General features: G+C 39.3%; 1 protein-coding gene across 1 annotated transcript; it reads right to left on the bottom strand.

Moving 5' to 3' along the window:
- Nucleotides 1–4,562: 4,562 nt before the first annotated feature.
- LOC127985848 (pterin-4-alpha-carbinolamine dehydratase 2-like) lies at nucleotides 4,563–17,324 on the bottom strand. Its single transcript, XM_052588033.1, has 4 exons — nucleotides 17,137–17,324; nucleotides 13,570–13,695; nucleotides 6,376–6,456; nucleotides 4,563–5,805 (listed from the first exon to the last, which is right to left on the bottom strand). The coding sequence occupies exons 1-4, from the start codon at nucleotides 17,224–17,226 to the stop codon at nucleotides 5,710–5,712; spliced, it is 393 nt and encodes a 130-aa protein (XP_052443993.1). The 5' UTR covers nucleotides 17,227–17,324; the 3' UTR covers nucleotides 4,563–5,709.
- Between the last annotated feature and the right edge of the window lie 769 nt (nucleotides 17,325–18,093).

The raw sequence follows: 18,093 nt of genomic DNA, 5'->3' as shown, positions 1-18,093 counted from the left end.
TTTCCATCAAGTTCCAATCATGTATGAGTTTCTTTCTTCTGCTGAACACAAAAGAAGATATTCTGAAGATTGCCAGTAACCAGACAGTTAGCCACTGACTGACACTGACACAGTACTGTGGAAGTCAACTGTTTGGTTACTCGCATTCTTCAAAATATCTCCTATGTTCAGCAGGACCCCCTGCAGTAAAGGGTTCTGACAGTTATTACTCTACCTCCATAGCTGAGGTTTCTATGCTGCGTTTTTAGATAACACTGGTCATTAGTTCCATTGAACTCTATTGGTAATGACAGAACTTGTGTTTGGGAAACGCACCCCTGGCTGTCAGTGGAGGATGATGACTCTTGCAGTCAGAGGGTTTAGTTACAGCATCTACAGCAGGTTACCGTTACTGTTACTGGACCGTGCCAGACTTCAACTTTTGGCTGGAACAGGAATAGGATGAAAGGATCATTGAGTGACTGGATCTGTGGCAGGCTTTAATATTACAGAATGGCTAAAACAGGAAGGAGTTATGAAAGGTTACACCTCCTGGCTTGACCACACGAGTCTTCTTGAGAAACTGAATAAAGCTAAGGTGTGAATTAAGGTGTCAATGGAGGACACTGCCAGCCCAAACCAGCAGACAGCAAAATGTGACAAAATAAGGAAATAAATATACAATACAATATACTGAACTCCAATTATTCCAACTCCAAATAAACCAAATAAATCAAAGAAACAACCTCAAAGCAAGAACTGCAAATCATCAATAACAGCACTCTTCAATAATAACTAATCTTACTGAACGCTAGTTACAGACTAGCATCTCTATTATCTGACAGTTTACACTCATGGGTAAACGTACATTAAACAGATTAATATGATACCACACAATAGATGATATGACACCCTGAAACCATACTCCACCACCATACTCGGCGTCCACTATCATTATTCCAGCAAGGGTATAAAACATTGATAAAAGTCCTTTCAGCTCTTTTAAGAGGTAAAATGTCTGCTGCATGTATGAGCTATATGGCTGATGTCTGTTGGGTCGGTCCTCAGGGGGCCAGTTTATCTAACCCCAGTGTCTGCTATAGGAGCTGTTTTAGAGGACAGCTGGGATCACGCTTTGGCCCCTCTAACAATATTTGAGAAACAAGATAATATTTCACATTGAGTTTGTAGGACTGAAGGGAGCGAGACTGTAATTTGTGCATTGGAGTCCTTCATGCATTCCAGTCACTGAAGTTGATAGTCTGTCTCTAGCACGAAGGGTCTCTCCCCAGAAGGTAGAAATGGAGGGAATCCAGGGGCCATGTTCTAGCCAAACCCTTCTTCTAGAGTATCACGGCTCTCAGGGAAATCCAGGTCAGGAAAGCCGTTGATATGTAATTCCCTTCCACTGACTCCAGAGGCATCTGTCTGCAGAGGAACGGTTGCTGGAAGAGTCTCCACTCTACATTCAAAAGCGCTCCATCCTTTCGGGGACTAACATGATGAAACTACACCACTCACTGATAAATGTTTTAATGACATCTATGTCCAGTTCATCTGTAATCACATTTATCAGATGTTCAGTGATGCGATAGCTCATTTGGAGGGATGGGTTTACCTCAGCACCCGATTAGTAAATCCATGTTTCTTCTGAGATAACTCAACCGCTCTGCCTGATCTCCTTAAGGTTAAACATCCAGCACTTGATGTGTGCTGCTAGTTTGGAAGTGCTGTCCTGTTGGAGCATACTCCTTACCAATGGCACAAAGAGTTGGCTCGGCCCCGAGGTGGACTTCTTTCAGCAAGTTAATATAGCAGTTTTGTGCTTTCTTACCCTGCTCTGGGAATGAGATCTTGCAGGAGAAGCTGCCAGTCTTTCACAATACTATGTAGGGGCTACATCAACAAAGCAACTTTCTTGGCAGTTTCTTGGATTTTCTTTTTTTTCTGAAGCCAGTAGACAGTGCAGTGTGCCAAAATTGGAAGAAGTTTAACAACACCTATAGATTACACCCACCTACTGAGTCACCATCTGCCAATGGCAATTAGGTTTTGTTTAACGATCAAAGTTTTCCTCAAGGTCAAAATCACCTTGTTTAAATATTTTCATTATTGAATTTCACTTTGAATACACTGGGACCTGGACAGTGCTGTTGAATTTCTTTCATTTGTGCAAACTTTCTAGTGGATTGGTGGATTCTAAACTCTTTAGAAAATAGATTTGAAACCATTTCTAGTCTGGTAAATATCAACTTTTCTTCAGAGTTTGACTGGGGCATGGTAAACACTCACAGACCTGTGTGAAACTCTCTGCAAATATATGGACGCTCTGGGGACGAAGCCAGTATCTTATTGGAGGGCCTGAACCACAGTTTGTTTATCACACAGGTGACACCAGTGCGGTTCAGGTTGAAATTTAACTCTGTAAAATGTATTTAAATGCAAGGACATGAGGAGACCTCGTTATCTTGATTTGCAGATATTTGACTTCTCTGGCTAGTGCCCAAACACCATAACATTTGACTTCCAGCAGCAGGCAAGAAACACTACTCTTGCAAGCAATGCCAGACTACAGTTCCTGAAGATGTTATTTTCTACTGCTAACTCAAGCTAGCTCTGTTTTAACACAACGTCCAAGGTTTGTGGAAAGAGTTGGTGCAGTACCCTTTAGTAAAGAGTGAGTTTATTAGATTGGCCATTGGTAATGCAACAAAGCAATTTAAAGCAGATGAGGAGCGAGGCAGTGAGCGACTAATAATGAGAGCACTTAAAATGATCTGCTGGCTGATACAAGTGACCTGCTAGAAACCAACAGCTCAGTTGACCTATGATCTCCTGCGAATAATGCAGCTTAATAGACCCATTCTATACCTTCAGCTTTTCAGAGGTGAAATCATTATAGATGAGTTAACAATGATTATGATTGCAGTCAACTAGTGGAAAACAAGTACTGTAGAGTCCACTATAGAAGTTTTACCAAACAACAAAATCAAGTGAATAAGATATTTTGTGATATACTGGTCATGACTGTGTTTGTGGATGTGGAGTCATTTCCTGGATAGAAACTAAAAAAAAAGCAGTTATTAATACAGTGCTGGTAAGTGTGGAAATCATTGGCGATACTCACATGGTATAGAAATGATCAATCCTTGCATAAAATGTTGCGGATGTTTTACCAAATACTGAAAAAAAATGCACAAAATTAACTCAAAAGTGAGGGAATATAATGCTTGTCGTAAGTGATTTTTTTATAAAAGGGACCGTAAGAGACACTTCAACAAAGAAGGTCTCAACAGAGGATGTAGAAGAAGATTGCAATTGCATCTGTTCCTCACACAACCACATGCAAACCAGATATTCATATTACAGCACACAAATAAAATACTTTTTATGATAATTTTATGGTGCATTTGGTATGTATTTTATATACATTTTTAAAGCCAAAGCACTTTCATAAAATTGATGCACAGCAAACAAAATAAACATGGTTGGTTAAACATTGGTTAAATGGTTACAGAAATTGTATTCCTTTCATTTTCATAGGAATGTAGCCCAAGTAAAGTGGTACAGTCAAAATGCTGTATGCTTATAAACTGACTAAAATGAAAATATAGGTCTGTCATTACAAATGAAATGCATGGAGTTTGGTACACAAACCATTCTGAAATTATTTATTACAGATTTATTACGTGTCTTGTTTTCCTGGCCATGTGCTTGTGTTTTTGTTTTGTATAAGCACATGGCTTTTGTCTTTGTTTCTTGTGTGCCATGTGCTCTCATGTCATTTTTCTTGTCCACACCCATTTTGTTTCCTGATTATTGGTTAATTAGCCCCACCTGTGTTTTCCTCATTACCCTCCTCTTTTGCTCCCTGTTTGCAGTCCCGGGTCAGTTCATCATCGCATGTATCCTGTCCTGCCTTGCCAAGCCTGGTTGACAGCCTGTTTTCCCCTATGGGGTAGTTTTGGGCTGCATCCGAAAACTAAGGCATTTGACTTGCTGTCTTGCTGTCTAATCAGGCAATGACTTTGCAGGCAGTGTTTTTGCCTGAAGGCACCTTATGAAACGGATTTCGGACAGGCTTCTGAGGCTGAGTAATGGTTTACTGATCTACAGCAAATTATAGAGAGCTTTGGTGATAACTAGGTGTATATTTAATTACTGCTATATTAATTTCTCGTTAGAAATTACATAAAAAGTGGAAAAGGTTGTTCAGAAACATACATTTAAACACAAACTGACCACAGTCCGCAACTTTCAGACGCCATCTTTATTTTTTGGCTTAACTGTCACAGAATGGAACGCACAGGACGCTGCCTTCAAAAATCGGCCATATGAAGGCATTTCAGGAGACAGGAAATGAAGCTGGCATTGATTTGGGACGTACCTTGATGCTTTCCTACTTTGGAATGCGACCACCGAAGGCAGAATTTTTAAGTTTTCGGACGCAGCCTTGGTTTGTTTTATTTTTGCCAATAAAAGCCCATTCTCCTGCATCAGTGAGTCCTCACCTCATTCCTTTATCCCCCACCCTGACAATATTAGTAAATCACAAAATGTATTGTGAACATAAAAAAAATGTAAAATGAATTTTATTTTGCAGTGTGTTGATTACAACAGCTCTAATAAAAAAAATGCATGTGTTGTCTGTTTTTGTTTTATTTAGCTTAGCAATATACTAACGTACAAACTTTTGTAAGAGTATGAACTGGGAGCTTATTTGTGTGTCTGCCTTCCTAGAGCACATCAACTCATTAACGTTTAGTAACTGCCTATGTAGAGAGCGGTCAGCTAATTCCTAGTGATGTGACATTCGAGCTAGTGTTGAGAAGAAAGGGGCGTGCCAGATGAAGCTTCAATTTTAAGCTTGTGTTGTTTACCTAGAAATCACGTGACCAATGACAAACAGAAGCTACACTTTCTGTCCAGTCACGTGCGAGACTCACTTTGTGTGTCAGAATATTCGATCCAGATCTTCTTTACGAGTAAGTTTTAATTCAGACTTATTCGGTTACATTTTAGATGTCCAGTCATACAAGTATTATGAAGAATCCAAATTATTTCAGGAAAATTTTATATTTTTCACGTGCAATTCATATGTGTACATTATTCTTCTATTTCATCATATTGATATTCGTACTGATATTAAAATTGACAGTTTAATGGGTGAATTAATATACCAGAACAAACTGTTAGGCTTTTATTTGTGCACGTAACTTGAATCGATCTGTGGAATGTGTGGTGGATGCTTCATCCTACAGAGCGTCTTTCACAGGCTTTTGGCTGCTAATATTGTTTATTATATTGTTCAACGCACTCGACCATTTTAATCTTTTCCTGAAAGACTTCAGTAGTTCACGAGGCCTCATTTGGTCATCACTTCTACTTCCTATTGTCCAACAGCGCCCTGTGAAGGGGACTTAAGAGCTCATCTTAAAGCACAGGGAGTGTACACGTTTAGTCTGAAGGGCAGCATAGTGAACAAGTGTCCATCGATACAGAAGTAAAGAGGGAATATTGTATCAGATATTTAATGAATATGAAATGTATCTACTAACAGTTTTCCAACATCTGTTTGATATGCATTTACCAGAATCATGTAGATCCAAATAAAATAAAATAAAAATTTGAAACACACGTGTGAATTAACAAATGAACCATTTCTCTTTTTGAGAAAATACAAAAGATTTGAATGTGTAAAATTAATGTACGTTCAATAAGGACGAGCCTCTACAGGGACAGAGCCACCTTATCAATGAACTTGGCCAGTCGAATGTCCTTCTTTGACAGTCCTCCACAGTCATGTGTCGATAAAGTGATCTGGACCTGAAAAACAGCCAGAAACTTAGTCATGCTCAACAGCTAGTTTTGATATATCCACACCTTTACAGATCACTATGGGTGTTCCTCAGGGCTCTGTTTTGGGTCCTCTACTTATTTCACTCATGTTATTGTTATCATTATAAATGCTAGGTTTCATGTTTATGCTGATGTCACAGTGATGTCTTCTGTGGTGGGCGACTGCAGTAGTGAGCACTGAGAACAGCCCAAGCTTGTCCTGTCCTGCAATTACTTTAATAAAGACGTCAGCCTACCGCACAGTAAGCTGATTTACGAAACCACTACTGCTTATTTCACAAAGAAAATTTCCACAACAGATCGTCAGGATTATTTCCCAGCGCTCACTCCAGTTTTCTCACTCGAACTGACATGAAATGTGAGCTAGTGCACTACATAGTGTGATTGTTTGCCGTGCAAATGCGACACTTTCAAAGGCCTGATGTGTGTGGCCTCTCGTGTACTTCAAACACAGTGGATTCATGTTAAACATTTGGAAAAACTTTATAAACTGCTGCTCAAGAGTGAGATATATGTGGCTCTGTTTGAAGTTATTACCTTGTTATAAACATTGAACCACTCTGGATGATGGTTCATCTTCTCTGCTTGCAGAGCCACTCGACACATGAAGCCGAACGCCTGAGGAGAAGAAAACAGACGCAGCAATGGAAGATCACAGGACTCTCTCAACTCATCTTGCACACAGATTAAACACCACAATTTTACACCAGACAGGTTCTCCTCAATTATTAGTAGATCAACACCAAATAAGGGCGAACTCTGGTGTGGCTGGCCTGTCGTGACATTTATTTATTTATTTCAGTTAAATTGATGTACTAATTTAATTTAATTTATTAATTTACTTTATTATTGTCATTTTTAATGAATATCTTTAGAGTTATATTTTATGGTACTAAAGTATGGATGATTTATCTATTAACTGTTACCAATTTTTGAGGATAGACCTGAAATTGAAATTTACAACTTAAACAGTCATAAATCTTGAGTGAGCACGGCATTAAGTTTGGTCTCTTTTAAAGGAAACACTTGGGAGATTTTTGCTTAAGTGAAAAAAGAGAGAAAATAAGTGATTGAAGCTAAAAAAGATATAGATGTTATTTTGTTCCAAAACATGTTTTACTCTAAAACTGCTTGAAAATCAAAGCCATAAATTTAAACAAGTTGTGTTTCCATCTCAAAAACATTGAGCTTTCAGTTTTCCACTAGATGAAAATCACTTGCCATTCCTTTCCATTGTGGTCATTTTTAACAGAGAGAGAGAGAGAGAGAGAGAGAGAGTGTGTGTGTGTGTGTGTGTGTGTTCACATAGCAAATGCCAAATCTTTTACCATGTTTTGTACCATTCTGAATAAAGTAAAAGTAATAATAAATAAAAAGTTGGGGTCGAAATTGACTGAATAGCATCAGAGAGTTAAAAAGCTGAACAGTATATTAACTGTGAATACCGATTTTTAGAGGCATATATTTGTAATAACTTAACAAGGCACACATAGTTAAATGCAATAACCCACTGTATATACTGAACAGAGGAATGGGTGGCAGCTTTGGCAAAGTGAATAGAGATGCTCTGAGTCCAGTGCAGCAACTGTTTCAGAGGAAGTCTCAATCTAAATAGCGTGAGTATGTGAGCTCAGATGTTTAGCTGAGCTGAGATTGGAGGAGGACAGAGTTACTGCATCCTCCAATCAGAGGTCAGATCTAACTCGAGCCAAACCGCCTGTGAAAAAAACACACTGGCTATTTCAGAGCAATTTCCCAATGCAATCTCAATTAAGCCTTTAAATACTTCCTTCGCTAATTAAGTCAACTGAACCGCCATTGTACACAAGCAGACAAATCTGTGGGCTTGGCCAAACGCGCTCATAATGAAACAGGAGTAGTTTAAAAAAAGAGGGGGAGGTAATTACGAGTGTCGTATATTGTAAGCAATTTGCGGAACACATGATGTAACACAATTGGCTATTTTATCAAACCGGCTATCAAGCAAACCGTCCTGTTATCCATTTAAAGTGATTGACAAAATCCTGCAACTCGACTCCATCTGCAATTTAAGCACATGGTCTGCTTCTGCTCAGCTTTCATTAGGAATATTGGCCATTATTCAATCGCGGGGCATGTTAATGTTCGCCAAAACATTTCCTTTTTGGCGTTTGGTTTCTGGCAGGCAAAAAAACAAGTTAAAATAAGCTTTGATTACTGAGCTGGTCCAATTTGATCTGACTTGAGCTCACGCTTCAAACTGAGCTCTGAGCACTGAATCACAAACACAAACAGCATTTTACAATCTAGTGTTGTTCAACATTAGATACACATGCGGCAGACTAAAAGGCACTAGAGAGGTCAAGGACGGAGGTTCTGGGGTCTTTCGTTTGCTCTGTATTGTGGAGCGACGCCTCGCTCTGTCAGGAGCAGGTAATTAGTCTTGACATGTTACAGGCCCTCATCTCCAATAATCAGAACCACCACCGCACGTTACCCCGTACACCACTTTAGGGGCATTTTCTGTTATTACGGCATGATTGTCATAAAGCACTGATGAGCGCATGTGGACGTTCCCTGCTGCGCTTCCAAACACATGTGCTGCTGCCGGATTGGGCTCAGCGGCCTAAACGCACACAGACCGGGCGAACGCCTTGCATCGGACGCTTCAGAACATAAATGAGTGTGATTACGGCTCCTCTCAGGGGCTCCGGCCCTCCTGATGCCCACAGCTGCCAATCGGCTTCATATAATGCTCTCCCAAATGTGCAGAAATCTTTGGAGAAAGGTAATAATACGGCATTGACATGCAACATAGTTTGACCATTTAAATCGCAGAGTTTGAGCATTTACTCCACATCAATGGCTCACTGTTGGTTTTGTTTGAGGGCACATATTTTACTGTGGACACCAAAATCAGAGGAAGGACTAAAGGGTTCGTTGTCTCTTAAAATAACTGATGCACCTATTGATTTTGATCAGAACTCAAGTGCTCTGAGACAACAGACTCCGTTAGAGGACATTCCCTGAACAGACTTTCTGAAAATGTAACACATTTTTAAGAGCAAATTTAAGTGATAAATTGAATGGAACACAATATGGTCTCTGAATGTAAATAAAGATGTTTGTTCTTCAAAAAAAAAAAAAATAATAATAATAATAATTTTGATACATTTTTCAGAAAACAAGACTGTGTATTCATTTTACATATCCAGTAAATATATCTTGATCTACAGATTGTACTGGAAAACAAGACAAAAATACTGAAGATGATACTGATTTTCTTTTTGTAAGTGCATGCAACATTTAATGACATTACTTTGTCTAAAGTCCAGGATGATGAAGGATGCCGAGAACCAAACACATGCAGAAGAGAGAAAGAGAATGACTGAGATGTGCAAATGGAAAACAGTGAGGTCACTATTACAAGGAGAGGCAAACAAAGTGAACAAAAGACAGCGTGAAAGAGAAACAGAGGGACTGATAGGATAGTTAGTGGTTTTCTGAGGCACATGAAACATTTTAACGAATCTGATTGTTTGTGAAAGAAATCATTTTGATCAAAACCTCAACAGCTGCCAAGAACAGCTCTGCTGTGCCTCACGGTAATACAGACTGACATGAGGAGAAGGAGAAGGAGAAAGAGAGAGAGAGAGAGAGAGAGAGAGAGAGAGAGAGAGACAGAGGGGAGGGGGGAGAGGGGAGAGAGAGAGGGGAGAGAGACAGAGAAAGGGAGAGAGGGGGGGGGAGAGGGGAGAGAGACAGAGAAAGGGAGAGAGAGAGTGAGAAACAGAGAGAGAGAGAAGGCTTAAAAACAGTGAGATGTGTTTCTGGGGTCAGTGTGGTTCTGGAATTTGGAATTTGATAACCAGATAAATTTAGTTTTCTCGACATTTAAGATAAACTTTAAAGAACAAAAGCTTGTTTGAATAATATCAAATGCTGATTTTAAATCATCCAGAGCTTGTTGTCGTCTGCATAAAAGTGGAACCTTGGATTTTCAATATTAACATCTAGACAATTTATATATATAGTAAATAATAATGGCCCCAATACAGATCCTTGGGGGACTCCCGTGCCAACTTACATTAAGTCTGATTTGATGAATTCTTCCCTTTAAATAAACACTAAACCACAAGACTACATTGTCTGATACACCAACACTTCTAAGCCTATCTAACATAATCTCATGCTCCACTGTATCAAATGCTTTAGTTAAATCAATTGAAAGACACGCACAGTGGTGTTTTCCATCTAGGGACTCCACAAGGTCAATTACAACAGCCTTAATGGTGCTGTTTTTTTATGAAATCCTGATTGGTTGATAGACAAAAGTTTATGTGGGTGTAAATACAACAATACATTTGTTTTGAAGCTGTTAAACAGCTGTTCAACCAGTCAGGATTTAAGTTGGTTTGTCTGGCCTTAGCCCCTGCAGCATCCCGCTCGTGAATGAGGTCAGACAATGCAGTTGAGATTCACAGTTTATCCCAAAACATTTTTTAATAAGTGCATACTTGTCAATAATAAATAATACAATTGTCATAAAATATTTCCAAGCACTTCCAATATCTGGGATTAATGTAATATTGTCCCAGTCAAATTGAGCGAGGACCTTGTCTACAGTATTAAAATGTTTCATGCAGCACTTACAATAATTTGTGGTTCCTGCTTGAATAATTGTATATCTCTAGCAACAGCAACAACACAATGATCACTAATATAATTTTATAAACACCGAAGCTAGAGAACAACTTGAGCAGTAAAGAAGCATATCAGAATGATTTCTGAATATCACGTGACACTGAAGACTGGAGTAATGATGCTGAAAATACAGCTGCGCATCACAGAAATAAATTACAGTTTAACAGAGATTGACACAGAACAGCTGATTTATATTCTAATACTATTTCACCATTTTTACTGTATTATGGATCAAATAAATGAACATTTATAAAAGTATTGTTTTTCTGTCTTCACTCAGCCATCAAAGCACATACTCCTCAACAAGGGTTTGGGAAAAAGTGCTTGGGTTACACCTGCAACTAAGGTGTGCAGAGACAGTCGTGTTAGTAGTTTAGCTCAGCGGAGACAGTTTAGGTGTGCGGAGACAGTCGTGTCAGTAGTTTAGCTGAGCGGAGACAGTCGTGTCAGTAGTTTAGCTGTGCGGAGACGGTTTAGATGTGCGGAGGCAGTCGTTTTAGTAGTTTAGCTGTGCGGAGACAGTGGTGTTAGTAGTTTAGCTGTGCGGAGACAGTTTAGGTGTGCGGAGACAGTGGTGTTAGTAGTTTAGCTGTGCGAAGACAGTTTAGGTGTGCTGAGACAGTCGTGTTAGTGGTTTAGCTGTGCGGACACAGTTGTGTTAGTAGTTTAGCTATGCAGAGACAGTTTAGGTGTGCGGAGACAGTCGTGTCAGTGGTTCAGCTGTGCGGACACAGTTGTGTTAGTAGTTTAGCTGTGCGGAGACAGTTTAGGTGTGCGGAGACAGTCGTGTCAGTAGTTTAGCTGTGCGGAGACAGTTTAGGTGTGCGGAGACAGTCTTGTCAGTAGTTTAGGTGTGCTGAGACAGTCGTGTTAATAGTTTAGCTGTGCGGAGACAGTTTAGGTGTCAGTAGTTTAGGTGTGTGGACACAGTCATTTTAGTAGCTTAGCTGTGCAGAGATGGTTTAGGTGTGCGGAGACAGTCGTGTCAGTAGTTTAGGTGTGTGGAGACAGTCGTGTCAGTAGTTTAGGTGTGCTGAGACAGTTGTGTTAGTGGTTTAACTGTGCAGAGACAGTGTTTTTAGTAATTTAGCTGTGTGGAGACAGTTTAGATGTGCAGAGACAGTTGTGTTAGTAGTTTAGGCGTGCGGAGACAGTTTAGGTGTGCTGAGACAGACGTGTCAGTAGTTTACGTGTGTGGAGACAGTCGTGTCAGTAGTTTAGGTGTGTGGAGACAGTCTTTTTCAGTAGTTTAGGTGTGTGGAGGCAGTCTTTTCAGTAGTTAATGTGTGCGGAGACAGTTTAGGTGTGCTGAGACAGTCATGTCAGTAGTTTAGGTGCGCGTAGACAGTTTAGGTGTGCTGAGACAGTTGTAACAGTAGTTTAGGTGTGTGGAGACAGTCGTGTCAGTAGATTAGGTGTACTGAGACAGTCGTGTCAGTAGTTTAGGTCTGTGGAGACAGTCGTGTCAGTAGTTTAGGTGTGTGGAGGCAGTCGTTTCAGTAGTTTAGGTGTGCAGAGACAGTTTAAGTGTGCTGAGACAGTCATGTCGATAGTTTAGGTGTGCGGAGACAGTTTAGGTGTGCTGAGACAGTCGTAACAGTAGTTTAGGTGTGTGGAGACAGTCGTGTCAGTAGTTTAGGTGTGTGGAGGCAGTCGTGTCAGTAGATTAGATGTGCTGAGACAGTCGTGTCAGTAGTTTACGTGTGTGGAGACAGTCGTGTCAGTAGTTTAGGTGTGTGGAGACAGTCGTGTCAGTAGATTAGATGTACTGAGACAGTCGTGTCAGTAGTTTAGGTCTGTGGAGACAGTCGTGTCAGTAGTTTAGGTGTGCTGAGACAGTCGTGTCAGTAGTTTACGTGTGTGGAGACAGTCGTGTCAGTAGTTTACGTGTGCGGAGACAGTCGTGTCAGTAGATTAGGTGTACTGAGACAGTCGTGTCAGTAGTTTAGGTCTGTGGAGACAGTCGTGTCAGTAGTTTAGGTGTGTGGAGGCAGTCGTGTCAGTAGATTAGGTGTGCTGAGACAGTCGTGTCAGTAGTTTACGTGTGTGGAGACAGTCGTGTCAGTAGTTTAGGTGTGTGGAGACAGTCTTTTTCAGTAGTTTAGGTGTGTGGAGGCAGTCTTTTCAGTAGTTTAGTGTGCTGAGACAGTCATGTCAGTAGTTTAGGTGTGTGGAGACAGTCGTGTCAGTAGATTAGGTGTACTGAGACAGTCGTGTCAGTAGTTTAGGTCTGTGGAGACAGTCGTGTCAGTAGTTTAGGTGTGTGGAGGCAGTCGTTTCAGTAGTTTAGGTGTGCAGAGACAGTTTAAGTGTGCTGAGACAGTCATGTCGATAGTTTAGGTGTGCGGAGACAGTTTAGGTGTGCTGAGACAGTCGTGTCAGTAGTTTAGGTGTGTGGAGACAGTCGTAACAGTAGTTTAGGTGTGTGGAGACAGTCGTGTCAGTAGATTAGGTGTGTGGAAACAGTCGTGTCAGTAGTTTAGGTGTGTGGAGACAGTCGTGTCAGTAGTTTAGGTGTGTGGAAACAGTCGTGTCACTAGTTTAGGTGTGCAGATACAGTTTAAGTGTGCTGAGACAGTCATGTCGATAGTTTAGGTGTGCGGAGACAGTTGTGTCATTAGTTTAGGTGTGCGGAGACAGTTGTGTCATTAGTTTAGGTGTGCGGAGACAGTTTAGATGTGCTGAGACAGTCGTGTTAATAGTTTAGGTGTGCTGAGACAGTTTAGGTGTGCTGAGACAATCGTGTTAATAGTTTAGGTGTGCGGAGACAGTTTAGGTGTGCTGAGACAGTCGTGTTAATAGTTTAGGTGTGCTGAGACAGTTTAGGTGTGCAGAGACAGTCGTGTCAGTAGTTTAACTGTGCAGAGACAGTTAAGGTGTGCTGAGAAAGTTGTGTCAGTAGTTTAGTTGTGCAGAGACAGTTTAGATGTGCTGAGACAGTTGTGTTAATAGTTTAGGTGTGTGGAGACAGTCATGTCAGTAGTTTAGGTGTGCGGAGACAGTCGTGTCAGCTGTGCGGAGACATTTAAGGTGTGTCGAGTGGCTGACCTGGTTGAAGGTTTTGAAGTTCAGCTCCTTGTAGAGAGCATCGCGGTCCTTAACCTCCATCCATCCGGTGGCCCTCAGCTCCATGAGGAACTGTTCTCGCTCAGCGGAGGACAGCCAGTCTGTGGCCTGCACACAACACATCATCATATCATCATATCACATCAGTAAATTAACACATAATGAGATTAAACTTTCACTCAGATTGAGGGAGTGTGAATAGTGTGCAGTAGTACAGATAAAATTGCACATTGTGTTTTCTATACTTGCAAAGATTCAAAACTTCCTTCTTCCATGGTCTAGACCTTTATGCATTCAGAAATGTATTTTAAAAACCACTTAACACATAACATTAAACTACCTGTGTATCAAACCAAATTATTACAACGTAACCTCAACATACCAATTTTTTTTTTGTTTAATGTAAATTTAAAATGTTAGATTTTAACCTTTAAAATGATTAAAATGATAGCATAATCAAGTTAGTTAAATCATCCATAGTGATTTAGTATTGTTAAAAAAATTGAATTAATGGAAAATTAAAATTAAAAATTAAAAATTATGCTTTTTTTTCAAAGATACTAATATGTACTTTTAAAGAACTAATACTAAAACATTTTTCTTTACCATTTTGTTTATTTAAATGGGGAGTCATATCATTTATCACCAGTACAATATGGAGTGCCACAAGGATCTGTCCTAGGTCCTCTGGTATTTTCAATATACACGTTGCCCCATGGTAATATTATTAGAAAATACGGGATTAGTTTCCACTATTATGCTGATGATACTCAGCTATATATCTTAACGAGACCAGATTAAACTTCTAAATTATCTAAGCTAACAGAGTGTGTTCAAAATTGGATTACCAATAATTTTCTCCTATTAAATTCGGATAAGACAGAGATATTACTTATTGGACAAAAAAACAGTACACAGAACCTAGTAGATTACAATTTGAAACTAGACGGATGTACGGTTACTTCCTCTACAGTCAGAAATCTGGGTGTTATATTAGACAGCAACTTGTCTTTTGAAAATCATATTTCCCATGTTATAAAAACTGTATTCTTCCATCTTAGAAACATTGCCAAGCTACGAAACATGTTATCTGTTTCTGATGCAGAAAAGCTAGTTCATGCATTCATGACCTCTAGACTGGACTATTGTAATGCACTTCTAGGTGGTTGTCCTGCTTCTTCAATAAACAAGCTACAGGTAGTCTAAAATACAGCAGCTAGAGTCCTTACCAGGTCAAGAAAATATGATCATATTACCCCAATTTTACAGTCTCTGCACTGGCTACCTATCTAGATTAAAAACACATCTCTTTCGCCAAGCATTTGAATAATGCATCTCTTAAATTGTGAGTGTAGTTGCATCTGATCAAATGCGCATTCTTATTCTTTAGCTTGGGTTAAACTAATTTTACTTTGTTGGATCAGCAGCTATGCTAATGATGTCTCTATGTGTTTCTCTGTTTCTGCTGGATCTTCATCCCGTGGTAACTAGGATTTACACAAGCTCCAGTCTGGATCCAGAACACCTGAGAAGAGATGATGCTGACCCTCAGAGGACCTCAGATGATGCTAACCCTGAATCAACAAACAGAACTAACAAATATTGCTACAAGTGTGACTGCATCATATAATAACCCACGTGGAAAGAACCTATATGTGGATATATGTACATATAGGCAAAATTGAGGTGCATATACTGTATGTGCATATACAGGAAATATAGGTCTCCTGTATTGCTTCTTCATATCCACATATAAGCACTATACATACAAGATATGTCTTCTATATAGCTAATGGCAGGATCTGGTCATTTTGTAGCTCATATCTCATTCATACATGATGCCTAGCTCATATTTTCTATTATCAAGGCAAAAATTAAGAATTAACGAAAAAAATTATGCAAGAACTTATGTATATGCGAACACGTGAAATTGGTATCACATGTAATGGAATTTAAGTATGGCAATATATTAACATGATATACAGAGCCGGACAGTAACGGAGTACATTTACTTGAGTACATTACTTAAGTACAGTTTTGAGGGATCTGTACTTTACCCGAGTATCATTTTTGGGGAGTACTCATGACTTTACTCAACTACATTTGAGAGGCAAATATTGTACTCTTTACTCCGCTAAATTTGTATCGATAACCGTAAGTACACGTTACTTCTTCGGCCCGTCCACACGGAGATGGACCCCCGAACTTTTTTTTTTTGACCGGCACATCTATTAATTCAAAGCTCACGGAGCTGAGAAGAGCAACAAGATAAAAAAAAATTCTGTTCAGTTTTTTGTTCTTGTACTATTCGATTGTTCTTGTAAATACATAATGTACAGTTCTATATTTTGGACTTTTATTTATGTTGCCTAGCAGGTTTTTTGTCTTATTTTTGATCTTGTACTATATTTTTTGTTTTGTACTTGATCTTGAGAAAATAAATATTGTACATTTCTACATTTTGGACTTTTATTTATGTTGCCTAGCACCTATGGATTTTAATTTTACTATTATAGGTGAACATATAGGTGCATTTATACGTGCATACATGTATATAGGTGTGTGTGTATTTATATATATATACATATATATATACCTATATCAAAACCTTTATTAAAACATATATGTTTATATAGGTTTTTTCCACGTGGGAACTGCTGTTAATAATGTTCATCGTCTGGCTGACTACATCTTGTATTAATTTTTCTGAATAATCCTGTCATATGCACATAAACTGACAGTCACTACTAATAAGCTACTACTAAATATTGTAGAAATTTTATTTTCTGTAAAGTTGCTTTACAATGATTTGTATCGTAAAAAGCGCTATAACAAATAAACTTGCTATCAGTTAAATAACGGGTTTATTGCGCCATCTGTCGGGTGAACAGAGTTATAAAACAATCAGACCGATAAAAAATTAATTTCACTGCAGTTTTAATAGCATGTTTTTTTTATCTTTTACCAGACAAAATAACGCAAACTACATACAAGGCAATCTGGGATACATTGTCATTGTATTTGTGTGTGTTTGACATTGCTTATAATTTGCGTTACCTACTTTTGAGGACGAATTTGTACTCGGAAATTATACTAATTTTGTATGTATATATATATATATAATAAAAAGGTGTCTGTTATACTATAGGTTACAATCAAAATACCCCAGCAAAAGAAAGAAAGAACGAAAGAAAGAACGAAAGAAAGAAAGAAAGAGAGAAAGAAAGAAAGATAGAATCGCTTTTAAAACGTGTAATTCCAAACGCGTCCTCTAGATGGCGCTGGAGGTTTGTTGACTGGCGCTATCGGGGTTCATTTGGGACGCAACTTATGTCTCAAATTCAACAAACCCATAAACACGGAATGCCTCCCTTTCTGGGAATAACATTGTTTCTTTGATTAGGAGCCAAATACTAGATCGTGTTAGCATTCAATCAGTCGCTGACCTCCAGCAGCGACGCCGCTGATTGGTCGAGCAGCTGCCGACGTCACACTCCCGCACGCACATTCGCGAAAGAAAGCGTTGGCAAAATGAGAATAATGTCTTACCATTTTCCCCGCGCCAGCGTCAGCAGACAGATAACAGCGGGTTAGTTTAGTAACCGCGCTCGGCCTCAGAGTAAACATTAACCAGCTCATCACTCTGCAGGACTGCCCCGAGCGCGCCTGATCACAATCACACTGTGCGCACTAGTGAGGCCCCTTAGGATCCAGCAGTTGAAATGTGTGCAGTGTCACATGACCAGAGCAGTTTACTTCCTGTTTTGCACCATGGGAAGATGATGACTGCTTGTTAACACAAAGATATGACACAGAATTTTAGAACATGTTATCTTTAGGGTGTCTAGTATTAATATATGAATTAATTTAAATTCAGTTTTGTTGAGTGTGGTCATAGAATGAGTGAACATGCTGATGGCCACAGTAGTGACTGCTGGATCATGCAGTGCATGTAGGGATACATACAGGTGCTGGTCATATAATTAGAATATCATCAACAAAGTTGATTTATTTTATTAATTCCATTGAAAAAGTGAAACTTGTATATTATATTCATTCATTACACACAGACTGATATATTTCAAATGTTTATTTCTTTTAATTTTGATGTTTATATCTGACAACTAAGGAAAATCCCAAACTCAGTATCTCAGAAAATTAGAATATTGTGAAAAGGTTCAATATTGAAGACACCTGGTGTCACGCTCTAATCAGATAATTAACTCAAAACACCTGCAAAGCCTTTAAATGGTCTCTCAGTCTAGTTCTGTAGGCTACACAATCATGGGGAAGACTGCTGACCTGACAGTTGTCCAAAAGACGACCATTGACACCTTGCACAAGGAGGACAAGACACAAAAGGTCATTGTAAAAGAGGCTGACTGTTCACAGAGCTCTGTGTCCAAGCACATTAATAGAGAGGAGAAGGGAAGGAAAAGATGTGGTCGAAGAAAAGTGTACAAGCAATAGGGATAACTGCACCCTGGAGCGGATTGTGAAACAAAA

The sequence above is a fragment of the Carassius gibelio genome, chromosome B21, assembly GCF_023724105.1.
Source record: "Carassius gibelio isolate Cgi1373 ecotype wild population from Czech Republic chromosome B21, carGib1.2-hapl.c, whole genome shotgun sequence".
In the NCBI taxonomy this organism is placed as follows: Eukaryota; Metazoa; Chordata; class Actinopteri; order Cypriniformes; family Cyprinidae; genus Carassius; species Carassius gibelio.
Note: the sequence above shows the minus strand (reverse complement) of the source record. Positions and strands in the feature narration are given on the sequence as shown.

What these genes read in the sequence shown, in the direction of transcription:
- LOC127985848 (XM_052588033.1), bottom strand. Translation starts at nt 17,226, where the DNA reads ATGAGCTGGTTAATGTTTACTCTGAGGCCGAGCGCGGTTACTAAACTA. An exon ending in ACGCTGGCGCGGGGAAAATG is followed by an intron (nt 13,696 to 17,136) that starts GTAAGACATTAT and finishes TGTTGTGTGCAG; the next exon opens with GCCACAGACTGGCTGTCCTC. An exon ending in ACTTCAAAACCTTCAACCAG is followed by an intron (nt 6,457 to 13,569) that starts GTCAGCCACTCG and finishes TCTTCTCCTCAG; the next exon opens with GCGTTCGGCTTCATGTGTCG.